This window comes from Marmota marmota, unplaced genomic scaffold (assembly GCF_001458135.2).
Source record: "Marmota marmota marmota unplaced genomic scaffold, marMar, whole genome shotgun sequence".
NCBI lineage: Eukaryota > Metazoa > Chordata > Mammalia > Rodentia > Sciuridae > Marmota > Marmota marmota.
Window position 1 is genome coordinate 8480655 of NW_026000075.1, and position 20086 is coordinate 8500740.

Consider the following 20086-nt stretch of genomic DNA (forward strand, 5'->3'; position numbering starts at 1 on the left):
CATATAAGGTAATAATAATAAGTAGTTTTTAAAGACCAAATAGTGAATTAGCATATCAAAAGTGGTCATTTTGACAGTGGTGTGTAGTGGTTTTTTGTGGGGTGTGACATAGAACCTGGGAACTAGGAAGTGCTCAGTAAATGTTAGCTCTTGCTCTTCTCAGTCTTACAGATACCGCCTCCATTATTATTTCTCTAGAGCTTCATCTTCAACCTGATTCTGTGTGGTATTTTTTGATAATTATGTGGGTAAAGACAAAAGTTATTTATCAACCATGAAATTTCATTTCTCTAAGGTGAAAAAAAGACTTTAATTGGCTGGAATGATATTCTGAATCCAATAAAGTATTATTTCATAACATTTAATATCTATATATGAGGAAAATGCAAATTATAATTTGCTTGGCAACACATGTAGAAAATTTAAGAGTTTTAGTAAGGAATACAATTCAATCTTAATTAGAAGAATGCTGTGTCCACTAAAAAAGCCAATACTATCATAAGTTATGTTAAAATAATATTTTATAATAAGGAATTTGATAATGATACTCCATTAGTCAAAGGTCAGCTATACTTAAGGGTTTATTGTGGTCAATCCTGATGTACTTCCTAAGAAACTTTGGCTTAAAAGCATTTTTGAGGAACAGTGATTGAAATGGAGAACACACTCAACTATTTATATCGAAATTGGGAATATTTTGCCTTGGGCAGAAAATGACTTATGGAAGACACGACAGGAGTCCTCAAATATTTAAAAGTAAGTCAGGTGATGGAGATTTTATAACTATCAAAAGAAAAAGATAGATCATCATTAAGAAGAATTTCCAAAACATCTAAAATATAGCCAGATGTTTCAGAATTCCAGAACTGTGGTGGTTCATAACTACAAACTGGGACTGTGGCAGAGCTTAAGGAACCAGTTAACGATCTGGGTGAGATGAACTTTCAGCTGGACATTTCATATTCTGTGATTGATTTTGTGGTAGTATAGCATAACTTCAGATATGGCCAAATTTATTGCTGGGATAGATCACTACCACCTGTCCTGATAGATGGGCTTGATCAGAAAATTCAACTAACACTGCTTTGAACCCCCAAATATCATTTTTTATGTGTAATTTTGAGACATATAAGATGAAATAGGACATTATGCAATGATTTGCTACAATGGAGAGCACAGAAATGGATCTGAATCAGTTCAAGTTTTTGAAATTATTCCCATAGTTATATATATCAGTGGGTAAGCCATAGCAGTGGTCCATGCGTCAACATCCACCACACTGTCTGACACATGGTAGCACCAGTGACGAAGGAATGAGTGATTAATTCCTCTCATTGCTTGATTCATGTAGCTTCTAATCTGCCCAAAAACAGAGGAAGCATTCCCAAGGCACCAGTTAGATCGCCTTTTAAGACTTGCCTCACAAATTCCACACATTTGAAAAAGAAGAAGATATAAATAGTAATGAGACAGTTCATGGAAATAGAAGCTGTAGTAACTGTTGGGAGGATCCCCTATGGTGCAGAGGAAGGCAGCTCTGGGAGTGAAGTTGAGTATTTTCAGGGGAGATAGAAATGTTTTAAAGAGATATTCAAAGCGACTCGCTAGAAATGTGGTAGTAGGAAGTACTTCAAATTATAGCACTTCACTGGAAAATTCTGCTTTTACATAACATTTATAGAATATATTTGGGACTTTTTTTGAACTCAGAAATAACATTCTGCAAACTGTAAGAAAATGTAAAAATGCAGTGAAAAATGTATTCATATCTAATGACACCAAATTCTACAAAACATCAAAACTCTCTATTATAGAAAGTGAACTCTCAGAATATGTTTTTGAATCATTTAATTTATTTTGTACCGATGGCCATATGCAGCAGAGATCTGCAAAACAGCGTCACTTCTTTTCTTTAGCAATTGGGAAGCGTTGATGTTTAAGCCATGTATGGGAAAATTTCATGATGTCCTACTTGTTTTCTGGGTTACACAGATAAAAGGTGGCCATATATAAAATGGTTTTCTCTCCTAAGGTCATAATTGATTGGATAGTACAAGATTAGAAATACGTTACTCCAGGTTTTCATTTTCTTTATTTCTAGGGACAAAATTTGACTGAGACTTGGATCAAGGATTAAGTTTAGTGCATTTTCTTACATGTTAGTAATCTTGTTCTCTATGGACAGTAAATTTATGCTTTAAAGGGATTTATTTAAATCCTTTGTTTTCCTTTTTATAAACACATCTCTATTTATTGAACCACTCCAAGGGAAAACTGACTTCAAACTGGGAAGTTTCTCTTGGCTCCCCATTGCCTCCTTCCTTCCTCCTGCTCTCCCTTTTCGCTCTTCTCTTCTGACAAGTTCTGTCCAAATTTCCAAACACAATTCTCCATGTCCTTTCCCTGAATCCACCAAGAGATAAACAGAACATAAGCCTGTAATTGTTTCCATCAAATTAGAACCATCGTCACACATATGGGGGATATCAAGAAGTTGTAAGGGAACATTGATCTTACAAATGTTTTAGGGCATGCCAAGCAGAAGAAATTATTTCTGAATTTAAAAATAGCCAACACAACTTGGAAAATATGATAATATTTATTCATGATAATAAATGCATTTTAATGAAAGCCATGGATGTCCAAACACAAACTGAACCATGACAACCCAATGGCCCTTTTTTTTTTTTACAAAAACCATGATATATGACGCATTAATTTGCTAATTGATATGAATGCGGAGAAAGAATGAATCAAAAACACTAAAACTTTTTAAACACTTCATCTAATATAGATATCAGCTCTGAAAATGGCATTCAAAAATGGTCCCCTTATTTGAACTTCAGCTGCTGAGTTTTCGTTATTGTGTCTTACAAATCTCTTTAAAGCTTTGTTATCATTTATTTCAACACAACACTGCTTGTACTTTGGCTTGGCTTTCCATGGAATACTGAATCCTGTCATATTATTACAAATTTAGGAAGATATACAATGTTATTTGTAAATATATGGATCTAAAAGGGCCATCATAAATATCCTATGAACCATGTAGTATATAGATATATGTATGATATAGTACATAATGGATGGCCAGAAAAATTATATATGTATCTTATTTATGTTTGTTCCTAATACCTTCAGACTTCTAAATTAAATTCAATATTTGGAAATATTTAAAAGTTTGTTAGAGATTGAAGTTTCTGTTCTTAAGTACCATCAAATCAGATGCCTAAAGATTTGGAAAATCTTTCAAAAAAAATGTTTCAAAAAAAAATAATGACTTCATTCTTTCCAAAGAGGCATTTGTACCCATTTGATATCCTACAAAACTCAAATTAATTGCACAATTTCCAAATAATATTTTCTTATTAGCAATTGTAAACCTATTCATTTAAGTTGTTTTTTTAAATCAAATTAATCAAAATCTGTAAATTAAAAAAGTTAAGTTTTATAAATAAAATTCCAAAAGGAAAAGGCACTTAGGCTCTGCACATGGTTATTTCAGTTTATATTCTCCATAACCCTAATCACATTAATTAGGGAATTAATTTCTGGCCTGTATACAATAAATACAGCAAAGTGGCAGATTAAAACCAAATCGCAATGCTTATGGAAAAGAATCAAGTCGGTCACCTGAAGTTTCTAAGGAACTTTGGAGACTGCAATGGAAATCTGAAGTGTATATTGGTATATTGTCAATATCAAGTGCAGGAAATGTATAAGGCTATTGCAGACATTCTGTTACTTTTTTGACAAAAAAGCTAAAACGATTGCTGTAACAGTAAAGCTTGGCAAGATAATTAAATGAATGATAACAAAAATCTCAGCAGGGAAGTGCCCATTAATTGAATTTATTTGGGAGCATGTTTTCACAAGTATAACCAAATTATCTAATTTTCACTCACATTAAAAAGTGATAGTCTGTAACAACTAATTACTGGAAATGAAGGAAAAGGCCAGTACTTTGAATCAACACCACAGAAAGAAATAAAATTACTAACATCAAAGGATTTCTATGATGTTTCACAACTTCCTAAAAACTCCACTCATATTGTCCTGTGAAAGTATTTCAGTGAAACTTGCCAAGGAAAAGAATCCCAGTAATTTCTATGTAGTAGTGTCTTTAAAGCTGGAACATATTTACTACATTTCTTCTATCCTTTCTTGACAATAATATGCATTTGAATATGAATATACCAACAGGTGAAATAACTGTCATCATCTAACATTTTTTACATACAGCCATTAAAATTTGGCATTTCATTTCTGTAAGAAAATTATTGCCATCTTGTTTTCCTGCTTAGTAAACATGGTTGAGATATATATATATATATATATATATATATATATATATATATATATATATATATATATATNATATATATAAATGTTGCTCTTTTCAGGTTATACAGATTAAGAAGTCTGAAATAAAGATTTTTTTGGTCAACTTTTAAATTCTATTGAGAAATGAAATTATCCACACTCATTTCATTTGAGTTGAAAAGATGTCTCCAAATTGGGTATTTGTAACATTTTAGCAAATTATGCTCCAATTTGCATAAAATTAATGATGAAATTTATTAAATACCTGTAGTAGTAAATCAGATTTTGTTCATAGTCAACACATTTAATAAAAATTGAAAACTATGAAATCTGTCATTTTAACATTTTTACCCTCATACTCTAAAACAACCTTATTCTAATAAACGTTTGGCAAAAAAATTATAGAAAAACAAAACAATAAAATAAAGTTCATTTTGGCTTAATGTTTATACAAAGTCTAAGCAGCCTTGCTTAGGTTACAATTTAATATGAATCAAGAAAATCTGAATTAATAAATAATGCCAAAATATTCTTTTATTTTTAGTACTTACTTTTTTCCATAAAGGAGGCTATTATCTAAATAAATACATTTTAAGCATATTGATTAAAATTTATTAAGAGTATTCAAATTAGTTCTTGCATTTAAAAATTTATGTTGCAGCTTTGAAAACAGTTCTTAATGTTCTGCTTAATGTGGGATATGGTTTCTCATCCAGAAAACTAGAGGCTGTGATTATAAAACTAACAACTAACACTCATTCACAATGACTTTACCAATTGACTTGAGAAGAGCAATAAAACCTGGCTGCTCTGCCTTCTGCAAAGTTGATGCTACTTAAATTTTAGAGAAATAAACAGGGTAATGCTTTTTTCCCCCAATTTTAACATGAAGTAGATGTCAGATATGTTACAGATAGGCAGGTTTACAGATAAGGGTACAATAGGGAGAAATTTGGCCATCAGTAAAACATAATAGAATGTTTGGTTTTGCCAGGTGGAAGTAATGCCTATGAAGGTATTCATATATTGTCTTACTCTGCTGTCATTTCTAGTTCTGTTTTTATCTTTTGTTTACTCAATATAGTAAAAGACAGTCTTCTGATTAAACAATATTTCAGATGCTAAGCAATTCCTTTTATTGGTTTACATTGGCAGTTCACAGTCTAAAAGCATAACCACATCAGGCAAAGACTGAATGTAGACCACTCTGGATTTTGAAGACTGGATTTTTTGGCTTCTAACAGAGATTTTTATTTGAAATTATGGAGCCATATCTGCATTTTACTGAAGGTTCATAATTGGGAGGAGAAATTGTAATCAAAGAAATCCCTTGAAATAAACTTTTATCTTTTAGTATAATTTAATGTCTTACACAGCAATTGTAAGTTCTCTTACAAGGGTAACTTTCTATCTGCTACTTTATGACAACTTAATTACCCTTATATTATCAACTTAAATATTCTTTCTTTCTTTTTCTTTTTTCTTTTTTTTTTTTTTTGGTGCTGGGGATTGAACCCAGGGCCTTGTGCATGCAAGGCAAAGCACTCTACTGACTGAGTTAGAGTCATATATTTCATGAATTTTTGCACATTTCTTTCCAAAAGACCTTCTCCCTGATGATCAGAATTGTAACCTGTGTTTCTAACGGAAAACAATTGGCACTTTATTTCTAAAACACCTTCACAAAAGGGGTATTTAAAAATACAAAGCTAATATTTTTCAAGAGTTTCTGGAGCTTATAAATCCATAATGTTAAAGTTTCAATCTTCGACAAGAATTGACTTTAAACACATGGTCATGTTTTTCTGTAGAAGTTACCTATGTGTCTTCAAAAACCCGACTGGTCTAGAAAAATGACCCTTTGAGACAGTCATGTTTCTCTTGTTTTTGTTTTGTAAAAAAAGACAAAACAGCAATAAACATTTTAGCTCTTTAATGAGCAAAGATCATGTCTCTTAGCATTTGACTAATAGTCATTATCCAGATTATCTTTATTTCACGCAATGACCAGTGACATGGCCAAGATGTACAAAGTTGTTTCCATCAAGTAGTATACAATTTTTTTCTTTTGTATAATAAGCTTTCATTCTTGAAAAAGAGTAACTGAAAAGAAAGGTTTCTGTTACTGCAGTTAGTTTGTCAGAGAAAGTTCTTTGCATTATCTTACAAACTATCAAAATTGCTAGTCATCTGAAAAAATGTAAAAAAAAATCACATAACTTTAGTCTAATAGAAATATAGTACAGGTAAGAGAGAAAGTATTTACCAGGATGTGCTCTTTAAGTCCATCTCATTGTTTTAATATAAATGTACATCGGATTACATATACAAACATTTGGAAAGGTCAGTGATATACTGATATTACTGGTAAACAAGGGGATGAAGAGTTTCCTGTGATCTTAGAGTATTCATTTAAAATCACACACATGTGTAAGACTAAAATCCTCCAGGTGTTGACTCTCCTAGGTTCTTTATCTATGTCACACTCTACTGAGATTGCGTGAGTAAATTCCAGTGAATGAACCTCAGTGAGAAAGATAAGTGATGTGAAGAGGGACATAACTTTATATTGAATTATTATTGGTAAACATTTTGCCATGCAACATGAGTAAATCAATTAACTGAGAACTGTCATCAGAGTGGTAATATTGGGGCATCTTCATATCATAAAAGACTGTTTCAAACAACTCTTTGGACACACTTCACCTTACCAAAAGGAACAAAATACAGAATAACAAAAAAAAAACACAGCAAATTATAGAGCCAGTAACACATGTCCAATTAGGGTTATATTTCTATAAATTATTTAGATGGGAATGAAAAGAACATTAAAAACACAGGAAATTTTTTTTTTCTGGGATTCATATCAGCGAGTATTCACCACTATACCTATATTTCTTCGAATACCTTTATTAGCTAATTCCTTCTATTATTGAAGCTACTGTGAATTATTTTACTGTAATTACTTTTGCCCCTTAAAATCTTCTTTAGGTTCTGCCAATTGATGGAGGAAGCTTCTATTAAAAACTCCAATGGGATGAGAAGAATTTTAATTACGGCTTAATCAGCAGCACAGCCACCAAGCATATAAATTATCATGCACATCGTGCTAAAAATATCCAGTTTCCTTTATCCCCACAACTTTATACTGACAGCACTTATGTGATAATGTTGTACCTGCCAGTCTTTAAACTCCTTTGTTTTACTGGCAAATTTCAGCATGAGCCTCCGCTAAGGCCATTAACAGCATTGGTGCTTTGTGTACTTATCCAAATATGTAAATATGGTCTACACAATAAAACAGCTCCAAATAAAAACTGGTGAAAATTATCTGACATTCCATTGGTGTGTCCCTTGTGCATATTCATAGTTGTTTTTAAATTTTTTTTTATATTTCGGACATAGTTCTTTCCTGTTTGGTGTTCCACATGCCTAATTCCATTATGCAACTTAAATCTTCAAAAAATTAATTCTTGAATGTGAATGAAAAAGTATCATTCAGAACAATTGCTTCAAGCAATTGAAATTTGTTTTTAGAGTTGATTTGTGTGTATATATATATATATATACAATTCATTTTTTTCAAAACCCCCAAAGTTCTTGATATGTATATTCACATAATATTCCTCCTTATTTAAATAGTGAGAGTCTTGTAGGTTGAAAGCCAAGGAATCTTCAGTAATTTTGTTTTACTGCAATCCATCAAAAAAAAAAAATAGTTTGTTTCTCTTATCTGGCTATACCCTGGTTGTTGAATGTGAATGGGGGTGGGGATGGGGATGGGGCAGAGTATTGTTCTGTCCTCCAGTAAATGTATTGAATGTGTGTAAGGGTTGAATCCCTGGTATAGTGTTGGGAATCATTGTAATGGTGTTGGGTGTCATTAAGGGAACATCATCAGGTGACCTTCTCATAGCTAGTGTGTAATCTGGGGGACAGGCGGTCCGAAGAACCACCTCATGTGGATGGATGGACTCACATTCATGATCCAAATCAGTGTGCTTCATTTGGAGGGACATGATTTCCTCTTCTTGTGCATGGGTCAGATCGTTGGTGGTAGTACGCTGAGGGCTACACCTCCTGTGGACATCGTGTCTCCTCTTATCCTTTTTGTAGTACAGGGCTGCAAAGGCCAAGATGTTCAGAAACAACAGTGATGCACCGACTGCAATAGTGACGCTCAGCTCTGTTGAGTAGTCCCTTTGATCCACTGAAAATGGACTTGGCTGTTGTTTGGGATCATCCTGCTTGGCAGTGGGAAAGGCTGATGTGACAGGTACAGAATTTTTTCTCGTGGGTCTGAGAGTGATGTCAGTTGATGGCACTTTAGTTGTTGTCGAGGTATACTGAGAAATGTCATTGAGATTATGCAGATGAGGTACCAGCTCCAACCAGAGGTTCACCTTATTGGCCCTGTAATGCTCTTTAACTCGTGGTTTTAATCCAATATGGAGATAAAGTTGGTCTTTCTGGGAATATCTGGTCCATGCTACTTCTTCAAAGCGGTTGGGTTTGGTATGGATGAATTTTGTGTCTTGAGGGACTGGTTGATTGGGGTCACTAAGAAAGAAAAAAGAATTTATGAGAACAAGATTGTTTTGTCCATAGTCAAAATATCACTAGTTTAATGTCAAGTGAAGAGGTAACACAACAAGGCTTTAGATTATGTTTTAACATTAACTTGGGTCAATTTAGAAATTTAAATCTCATATAAGAGGCAGATTACTAGATGGTTGAAAATACAAAATAATAGGTCTCACATTCTTGCCCTCTGTGTCCACTAGAAACAGGCTGCTATCTATTCCAAGATTTATCTATCTATTTTTGGTACCAGGGATTGAACCCAGGGGCACTCAACCACTGAGCCATATCTCAGCCTCTTTTTTTTTTTTTTAAATTTTGTGACAGGGTCTTGCTAAGTTGTTGAGGCTGACTTTAAATTTGCAATCCTCCTGCCTTGGTCTTCAGAGCCAGCTGGGATTGCAGGTATGTTCCTCCACATTCAGCTATTCCAAGATTTTTTAAAAATTATTTAAATATTTATATACATATGAGTTATCTTATAGGAAATCTATATAGAAATGGCATGGAAAAATAGAAAGGAAGGACTTGAGGTTTGGGACTGGCAGATAAATATTTGAATCATGGTGCTGCTACATATCAGAAATACTACGAATATCTATAAGAGACTCTCAGAACCTCAGGACCCTTCTGTGTAAAATAGGATTAACAGTATCTGACTTTGTCTCAGACGGTTGTTAGAAAGATTAAATAGCACACAGTATTATGAACTGGAAAAACTATGAAATAATATTTTGTACTACTAAATAGCAACAAAAATAAGTTCTGTGTAATACAAAAAAACAAAAACATAAACGATTTTTCAGCAATGTAATAGAGACATAAGCCTTTCTCAATAAACTTTGAAAAAACAAGACTAAAATAGTAATGACTTTTTGAAACATTATAATATAGAATTAAATTTTTAACAAAAAGAAATTGCTATATTGCTGCTATCGACTTGTTAAATTATTTGGGCACAAAATATGTATTGTTTTTAAAAATATTTAAAGGGATATTTTCTACTAAAATTCTAGTAAACGTCACTCCTTAAGTACATACCCAGTTTTAGCAAAGTTTGTCCAGTATGTCATTACGACAGCACTCAGCATCACATCATTTTTGGAGAAATTACAAGGAAATAACTCTGTGGGACCAATCATGGGGATTCCCAATACATAGGGAACCTCATCTCCATGGGCTGCATCAGCCCAAGCTGGAACCTGATCTGTTTGGCAATGATGGTAAAAGGCGTAGAAGTATGTAGGTGAACCAAAGTTTGAGTGAAGATCTGCTGTGGCTACAGCTGGTGCCACCCACTGATGGTCAGTAAATAATGCCAAAAGTGTCTTCCTTCTGGTTTCAGGGTTATGCCGATCAGCCCAGTCAGTGTACATGAATTTAATGGTTTCTCTCAAAACATCTTTGCCTTCAGGATAGCCGTATAAATTATCAACAAAATTGGAAACTGCAAAGTCAAAGTCACTAGCTGATATACCATCATCACTATCTACTATATTTTCAACAAATTTTAACCCTTCCCCTTGGTTAACTCCTAACATTATGTCATAGTTGAGAAACTCTCCTTGCTCCATCAATATCTGGGGGTCATCTGGTATGACATCACCATCGATCACAGGTCCAAAGGCTATGTGGTATCTGGCAGGCTGAATATCTTGATCAACAAGTTCTTTGTAAGGCTTCTTCTGGAGGCATTCCACTAACTCTACTGTATCTGAAACATTGCAACCAACTTTTGTGGCCAACATTCTAGCATATTTTGCAGGTTGGAAACTAACAGCCCAGCTGGAAAGGGCTGTTCCACTTTGAGCTATTGCTCGTTGAAAAAGTCCTACGGGAAAATCAACAAAGAGTTTCAGGTAACCTTTGAAGAACATTGTGGCAAAAAAAAAATAATAATAACATCTGATCTCTGAGACATGTATATAAAAACCCAGATACATATCAAGAAACAGAGAGAGACATTTGGCCTAATAGAGAAGGTACATAAAGTCATCCCCAGGGTATACTGAATCAGAGATGTAACTAAGTCTTGGGCTTTAAGTGACACCTGTTATAGGGATTATAGTTCTAAAGTTTTGCAGTCTCAAAGAGGCAGTAAGCAAAGAGAAGAGGATAAGTTGTAAATACTACAGGAAAAAAGCCCCAAATATTGTCTTCTAGGAGCATGTAAACACAGTCAACACCAACCAGAGGGGGCCAATCCTCTCTCTTTTGACTCACCATCAGACTGTATTGTTTATTTGGGATATTTTCTCCAAATTGATTTTATCTGTCTTCTCTCAAAATAACTCTGTGTGTTGATTACACTAGCTTTATTTTGAAAAAGACGTGTAGTCTCATAAAACTACTGGCGTTGGGAATTTGTTAATACCCTGGGGATGGCCTTAAAGTCACACAAAACACAGTATCACTTTTGACATACTCATTCCAGATCTTCATGTCAGACATTGTAAGCTGAATATTTTCTTTCAGAGAAGACATAACATTTGAAGTGTCTTCACTAAGTTAAAGAAAAAATCGTGAGCAGAAAAATCCAGTTGGGGTGGGTGATTTAACATCTTCCATTGTTGAATGTACCTTGCATTAATCTATCAGAAAACGTGAAACATACATGGTCCACTGCTTTTTACTTAATTGTGTTTAAGAATTGTAAATTATGGCCCCATAGGTAGCTTGATAAGAGCTGCATGTCATTCAAATTTACAAATGCATTTACCCTAATCTACTTAATAGGGTACTTTATAATGACATTCTTGTTTTAAACTATAATTTGTCTATTTTCTTTTAAATTTTTACATTTATTATCAATTCCAGATGCAGCTTTGTAGTTCAGTTATTTAACAATATGCTTAATTATTCATACATGTTAATGAGAAAATAACTCCTTTTACAGTAACTTCTTTTACAACTGCTAAATTAGAAGTAAAGTTTTTTCCAAACATCCATATATATTAAAAATGTCTATAATGTGTTCCTAGATAGTTCTAAACATTTTTAAAAAGTTAAACAATTTTACTTTCTGACTCTTTGGAAACATATTTTTACTTTGATAAAACAAGGTGTACTAGAATAAACAATACAAATACCAAAAATTTTAAAGACATATAAGCTGCTGTCAAAATTTGCTTGAAGAAATACTTTATGAATTAAAAATTTTTACAATTAATATAAACCTAGTGACTTTGATGATATACTTTGAATTTCCAGGACTCAGTGATGTTAACTAACTATGCCCCAAAAAGATGTAGTGAAAAATGTACATCATGTTAAATATTGCCTGAAATACCCCAGTTAGAAGGTCTTGGGAAAGACCATTTATTTTATCACTATTAACAGTGCTTGTTGAATGTACTGGAGATGTAGCTCACTCCTGGGGTCACAGCCTGCACACTGCTGCAGCCCTTTATGGAGTTTACAGACTTTGAAGCCAGTGATTACATTGGAGGCAGAATCTTTTGGATTATTTCAAGAGATTTGAGCCTGTCTTGGTCAAGTCTGACAGCACATCCTGGAGATGGGTTTAAAAACAAACCTATCTCTGTCTCTGGCCAGAGCTTCCCTTGAATGGTATGATGAAAGGTTATATTTTCTACTATTTGCAGAACCATTTGCCAGTGTTCTCCTCACTGCCAATTGTTGAATAGCGATGTTGATTGATAAACTAACTTTTTTTTTTTATCCAATGCTAGTTTGATAAGCTAAAACTAGCTTTGGTACCCATTTTTGGTAAAATGAGCCCAAGAAGTCTATTCCAGTGATATCAGTAATGTATGCTAACTTGCCCAAATATTGGCACAAATAATGTGCTATCACTAGAACAATCTAATCTTTTTAATTAAAAATCCAAAATCTTTTATTTTAAAATAAGCCATTTCATTTCAAAGCAAAATCTCTATGCACTTGAAAGTATTCTCAGCTATATAATTTTGTCATCTCAAATCAGAATCTTACTAATATAAATGAGATGCAATATAAAATATGTTAATAAATTAAATAAAGCAAAATTCTCTCTATACACTCAATGATTGGTTTTTCTTTTAGAATTCCACCTTAATGTATCTTTGATAACTAAAACAAATATTCTATGCATGATGCTCAACCATAAAAGTTTCACAAAATAAGATGCTTCATAAATTTTGCTTGATAATATATACTTAGGTTTTCCATATATATAAAATGAGAATTAAGAAACATAAAATAAAAAATGGGCTGTGTTGATGCATATTCTCTATTTTCCTATTATACATAAATAATGGAGAAAAATATTTACTTTCCAGACTTCTTCAACAAATCTTTTCTGTTTTTTATTGGTCTTTCAAGTTTTAAATTAATTATGTGGGTAGAATGGGTTCCTTATCACATGGTAAAATGGAGCTCATAAAGAACAACATGAAGAGCCTTGAACAGGCACTTTGGAAAAAAGGATGTCAAAGCTAAAATGTAAACAAAAATATTCCATAGTTTTAAGCAGCTTTAGTGCTCCAAGCTCCTTTGCCAAGCTTTAGGGGAAAAACACTTTTGGAGTTGAAAATAGAAAAAGTCACAAAATCAAATGTATTTTATTTTTTAACCAAAAACTCAACTAGTGACCTTGATGCTTTGACAATTTTGGATCATGCATGCAAAATAATCAAATATCCATTCTCTTCTCAGACAACAAGTGAAATCTTATGATTCCAGACAAACTAGTTTATGACTGCTCCATTAGTTTCAAACTACTAAAGGGCTTAAAATGTCTATTGTCTTGAAAATAGATTATATACAATCCCTGTGCTAAATAAAAAAAAAAAATCTTATTTGATTTTGATTACTGAATAAACAAAGAGGACAAAACTGCTAATGTCTTTGCCTGATTTTCCCCCAAATCATCCTTTGAAGAAAAGAAAATAACTACAATACCAGCTAATCTGAAGTGTGCTTGAAAGGGCATCCTTACCAAGCTCCACAAGAGACAAAGAAGAGTTTGACAAAAATTTAAACATGCATAGAAAGCTGAAGAAACATAGTTTTAAACAGTTATTGAATTCAACCTCACACTCAGTTTGAACAGAGAAGTATATACAAAGTATCACATATTACTGATGGTGGTGGCATGCAGACACCAAAATTGTCAAAATTTGCAACCTGCATAATACCTTTGGTTGAATTGCTCCAACGGTTACCTTCAGAATAATGGGATAAAGTCAGCAGATTGACACATGAACCCCCAGCGCCTGATCCAAAAACAGTGATTCTCAAGGGGTCACCACCAAAGAATCCAATATTCTCACTAGTCCATCTTAAAGCCTGTATGAGATCAAGAAGTCCATAGTTTCCTTTTGCGGCCTGATCCCCTGTACTCAAGAAACCTGGAAAATAGAAATTGAAATACACCTTAGAACACTTGTTTAGTTGACATAAACTCAACAGACATCACATTTAAATGCAAATGAAGCCTGCATTCATCAATGTGAACATAGACCAAGGTTTTTAGTAAAAATTATTTCCCACCAGAAAAAATAATTTATCTTAGGAAGAATAGTAGTGATGAAAACCTGAAACATGATGTTTATCTTCCTCAAAGGCTTCCCAAGTTATCCAGGTAACAGGTCAACAGGTTAGATAAAGGAAATAAAAGCATTTCCAGAAGAACACAATGGAAAAATTCCAAAGGTCAAGTTGTCTGATGGAGACATTTGGGAAGTACTATGAGAATATGCGAAAATTAACTGCATGAAACACCATGTCAGTCCTCAAGTTGCTTATGGTTTCTCCGGGACAGAATTTAAAATATGTGTAGCAGAAAGTAAGTATGGCTGTAGAGAAAAGACATTTTCCAAGCCCTGTGGGAGAAGTTTTAGAAATTCTGTTAAATTATATACAATTCTTTGCATGCATCCATTTGAACATTTTTTTAAAATCAATTTTGGCCCATGATTAAGAAAGAATCATTGTGCTAGAGGTAATTTGAGACCATATTTTGGAATACCTTTAAACACCAAGCTGAGGATTGTTGCTCAATTAGCTAACAGTGTAAATAACTAAAGTTTTTGAAAAGTTCAGATTCAGATCATTTCTGGGTTGTTCAAAGCTCTAGTTTAAAGCTAAGATGATAATGAGGAGGAGCATAGATTGAAGAATACAAAGAATAAAGATTGGGGAAAGATTAAACAGATCTGAACTGACAAGGGTGATAGAGATTGAGAAAGGAAATGAATACAAAAAATTGTGGCAGTTAAGAGCTGAGTTATTTGGGAGGTTGTGGAGGAGGAGTCAAAGATATTACTTTAGTACCACTTTAGCCATATTCATTTTTTGTGCAAAATGAATTTTTGGTAATGTATTACAACTTGTAAAACATACATTTGTTCTCTATCATAATACTGCAATTTTAATAAATCAGAAAAGTAGAATGTGGTTCATACAATATTACATTTTATGGACTATTCATATCATATAGAAAATATATAGGGTCATATTACATGTAAATTGATTAATAATACTCAGGAATATAATTTCAAATCTCAACAAGTTTATAGAACTAATTTAAAATTACTTCTATCTGATATTGTAAATACAGTAGAAACTACATAATGATTCAATGTTTAAATAAAAACTAATGGTTTTCAATTTAAAATATACTTCATTTTATAAAATAAGTGATGCAATAACTGTATTTCTGAAAGTCAGACTATGACATTAGTACCTATCAGTTGAATAAGTAAATTCATAACCAAAATGAATGTGTGGATGAGAAATTCTTTCGGATTATTTTGCGGGGGGGGGGGGANTTTGATTCCTGAATATAGCTTAAGCCACTCAAGCATAAAAAGAGGATTTGAATTTAATTCCTCTTAAAATAATATTGAATAACATTATTTATTTTCAAATGAGTCTTTACATCCATACAAAAAAACTTACTACTAAGGGAAATTGCGTGGAAATGGAAGGAGACCCTCAGGGTTATACAAAATTACATACAAGAGGAAGTGAGGGGAAAGGGAAAAATAATACAAGGGGGAGAAATGAATGACAGTAGAGGGGGTAGAGAGAAAAGAGGGGAGGGGAGGGGAGGGGAGGGGGGATAGTAGAGGATAGGAAAGGCAGCAGAATACAACAGACACTAGTATGGCAACATGTAAATCAATGGATGTGTAACTGATATGATTCTGCAATCTGTATACAGGGTAAAAATGGGAGTTCATAACCCACTTGAATCAAAGTGTGAAATATGATATGTCAAGAACTATGTAATGTTTTGAACAACCAACAATAAAAAATTAAAAAAAAACTTACTACTAAAATAACCATTATTCAATGTATAGCATGTAGAGAAGCACAGTAAATTCTACCATTAAGTAACTGTATGCGTCCCCCCCACCCCGCCCCCATATAATTTTACTTTTGGTTGTACCATTTTCACTACTCAGGTGGATTGGCCAACTAATTTTATATTTATATAACAATAGTTTTAAAATATATCAAGTCTCTGAAGAAAAACTTCTGCTTTATACATAATTAAAAGAATGTTGTAGCATCTTCCAGGAAAAGTTTTAAACACACCAATTTGATTCCCAAATTATACTATTAAATTAAAGTATGGAAGTTGATGGAGTAAGTCCTCTGATAAAAGTTATGTCTTAGTTATGTCTTAGAAATGTCCGGGATTACTCCTCAAGCTCCATTTTTGATCTTCAATACTGAATTACCCTCACTCTTAATTCTATTTCATAGGTATACAGAAGTATCCTTCTATTTATTCATTCATCTGTCATCTATCTAGTCTATATGAAGCCAAATGATCATTACAGTGCATATGGAGAACAACTTTAGGTTTTATATTATGGAGAAGTAATAGTTACTGTCATTATTAAGTCCAGTCAACCAATCAGATCATCTCTTCAGACCTGGAAGAGCCATACATGCTTCCATGAATTCCTTGATTCTTATGCTGCATTCAAATACATCCTGTGGCTCAGCTAGGCCCACGATATGAGGAAAGTTAAATAAGTTACTGTTTCAAAGGAGACACAGTTTGCTAATTACCCAAGAGATGTACATTATTTATATCTTGCTATCCAGTGAAGTATTCATCCAATTTTTAATTGACTTAGTTGCTACATTCTTAACAGCAGAATAATTTCAGATCACTCTATTTGGAAATTTATACTGAATTATTCAACTACATTCCAACCATGAGGAACCCAATTTTGTAAAACCTGAAAGTGCCATTTACCTTCATGATCATTTGGAGAAGAAAGATTTTTCCTTAATGTCATTTAAACAAGTCATAACAGAAAGTCACAAACTTTACCTGGCCTTCATTTGTAAGCTTCTAGACTGTGTGATTAATTTTGTTACACATTCATAATAATATGGCATATTATTATTTTCATAAGATAGAACAATAGTGACTACAAAAAAGAATAAGCTTTTCCTTTTTCAGGAAGAAGCAGCAGAATGTTCCAGGGAAAATCAACTATTTAATTTACTTGACTTTCGACTACAAAATAGTTAAAAACATTAGTACTCTCAAATTGATGGTTAACCTAAAAATTCATTATTGCCATTTTACTGAGAACTACTTCACTATTTCATGAATCCACTACAATCATTATTCAACTATTTGTTCAAATAAAATTTATTTAATATCATACTTCCTGCCTAAAAATTAGTTCTATTGAAAAACACTTCCAATTGTTGTTCCTACATGGAACAACTAATTCCACTGATCTGAGTAAATCTACTGAGAAAGCTGAGTTTTAAATCATAGTTTACCTGATCTGGCAACTATGATTGCTTTTCCATAGTTAAGGAGAAACCAGAAAATTGAGCATAGCTCCACAGGTCTTTGGAATGGAAAACTCAGATCAGGCCTAAAATAAATTGGGCAAGGGAAAAATAAATAAAAGCAGAAAATTACTGTGACAGAGATATTGGCTTGGCCTACTGATATATACTGAACTCACTTGAGTCTCTGGTAAGCAGGTCCTAAGGAATAGTGGAGAAGCTAAGTTTGGTTGTCAGGCAGTAGCCTTGAAGCTTATTCATTGATCCAATCAGTACTTAGGTTTCTAACAACACAACAATGTACAATCTATTCCAAATGTTAAAACAGAAAAATTGGGTGAGTCTTACTAAAAAAACAATGACAAAAAGTACCTCAGGAGGAACCTTGGACCAGGAAAAACAGACCGCTTACATTTCATAATTTTTTTAAAAAAAATATTCTTTTAGTTGTCAATGGACCTTTATTTTATTTATTTTTATATGTGGTTCTGAGAATCAAACCCAGTATCTCACACATGCTAGGCAAGCGCTTTATCACTGAGCCACCACCCCAGACCACTGCTTACATTTTAGACAACATATAGAATGACAGAGATTTAAGATGTCAGTTATTCTATACTGTAGATGTGTGTTTTGCTTTTTGGGGGGTGTGGGGTGGGGACCATCTTCAAATATCTACTGTATAATGGTTCATTTCTGGAAATATTAAATGTTATATAATAACCTTAGAGTCTGTATTGTGTATCAGACTATAAAGAAGTAGAAGGAAATTGCTAGTGTTTATTCATGCTATTGCCTGGTTATAGATGATGTGATTGACTCTTTGAATCAAAATGATAAGACCTTCAAATAGAGACCATTAAGGAATCAGCCTTGCAGACATGACTCTTTGAATGACAGTGAGGCATACTTCCAGGGGCCTGAATATATGAATTGAAAAAAGAACTAAGTATAGATTTTCCCTTATAAATATAACTGGATTTTAAACTGTAGAATTAAATTCTCAAGTGATTCCAATTAAAAATCCAACTGGAAATCCCATGTTCTAACTCTTGCTATCTGCTCAGTTGCCAGGTCTAATCAGTTTCCCTGCACTCTTGTCTATTTCTGTTTTAAATCACATACCCCTGACTTATTCTAGGTCTTTTCTTTCAAAACCCATGAAATCTTTCTAATTAGTCATTTGACCTCAAGAATGCCAACAAACAAGCCTATCTTTTTATGCTCACCACACTCACTTTTGAAAAAATATTCTATTCTAGTAGAGGGATGCAGCTCTATGAAAATCTTCATGGGAAGTCATGATTAAATAATTTAAATTTATTTCTCTTTGAGGCGATACTGTTCAAAACCTGTTTTAAAAGTCACCAACCTGGGCATAGATGGCTAAATGGTGCCAACAATAGTGCCAAGACTCCACCATGAGGAAAAGTAATCTCACTAACATATGATTTGAGGAAAAAATGGATATATACATGGTAAAAGAATGAGTTTGGACCCTTACTTTCCATTATATATAAAAAAAACCCCAAAATGGATTAAAGGCCTAAATGTAAGACCTGAAATAACTAAACTTTTAGAATAATTCAGAGAAGACTTCAGGTTATTGAATTTGGTGATGATTTTGGGGGGGGTTATACCAATGCTCAGGCAACAAAATAAAAAATAAGCAGATTGACTCCATCAAACTTAAAAACTTCTGCATATCAAAGGAAAGAATCAAAAGACTGAAAAATCAATCCATGGAATGAAGGGAAAAAACTGTTAAGTCACATAACTGATAAGGTATTAATATTATAACTAAATAAATAAAAAGAAAAGATTCTACAAATAAACTAATTTAAAAACATACTAAAAATTAAATAGACTTTTTTTAGTTAATTTATTTCTTCTAATTTGTTATGCGTGACAGCAGGATGGATTTCAATTCACACAAATGGAGCACAATTTTTCATTTCTCTGGTTGTACACAAAGTGGAGTCATTCATGTCTTCATACAAGTACCTGCAGTAAAGATTTCTCCAAATAAAATATAGAAATAGTCAATAAGTGCATGAAAAGATGTTCAACGTCACTAATATTAAAAAAAGTAAATCAAAACCACTATGAGATAGCACCACACACTCATCAAGATAGTCATAACCAAATGAGAACAAGACAATAAGCTTTTGGCAAGGATGCAGAGCATTTGGAATCTTATGTTGGTAGAAATGTAAAACAGCATATCTATTATAGAAAAGAGTATAGAGTTTCCTCAAAAAATTTAAAAATGGAATTACCATATGCTCTAGCAATGGCCTCAGGATATATATTCAGAAGAATTCAAAGGAGGATCATGTTGCAAACCCATGATGATCACTGTGCTATTCACAATAACCCAGAGGTAGAAATGACCCAATGTCCACAGATA

General features: G+C 33.0%; 1 protein-coding gene across 10 annotated transcripts in view; it reads right to left on the reverse strand.

Moving 5' to 3' along the window:
- Positions 1-1554: 1554 nt before the first annotated feature.
- Nlgn1 (neuroligin 1) overlaps positions 1555-20086 on the reverse strand; it is an 861540-nt gene continuing 843008 nt past the window's right edge. For 7 of the 10 annotated variants that reach the window (XM_048814272.1, XM_048814274.1, XM_048814273.1 and 4 more), the window contains 3 exons: positions 14043-14255; positions 9946-10735; positions 1555-8883 (listed from right to left, as the gene is read on the reverse strand). In XM_048814272.1, the coding sequence (XP_048670229.1) occupies positions 8061-8883; positions 9946-10735; positions 14043-14255 (1826 nt within the window). In that variant the 3' untranslated portion in view covers positions 1555-8060. The remainder of the gene's footprint in view (positions 8884-9945; positions 10736-14042; positions 14256-20086) is intronic. The other 3 variants (XM_015494252.2, XM_015494255.2, XM_048814277.1) reach the window with 1 other exon arrangement.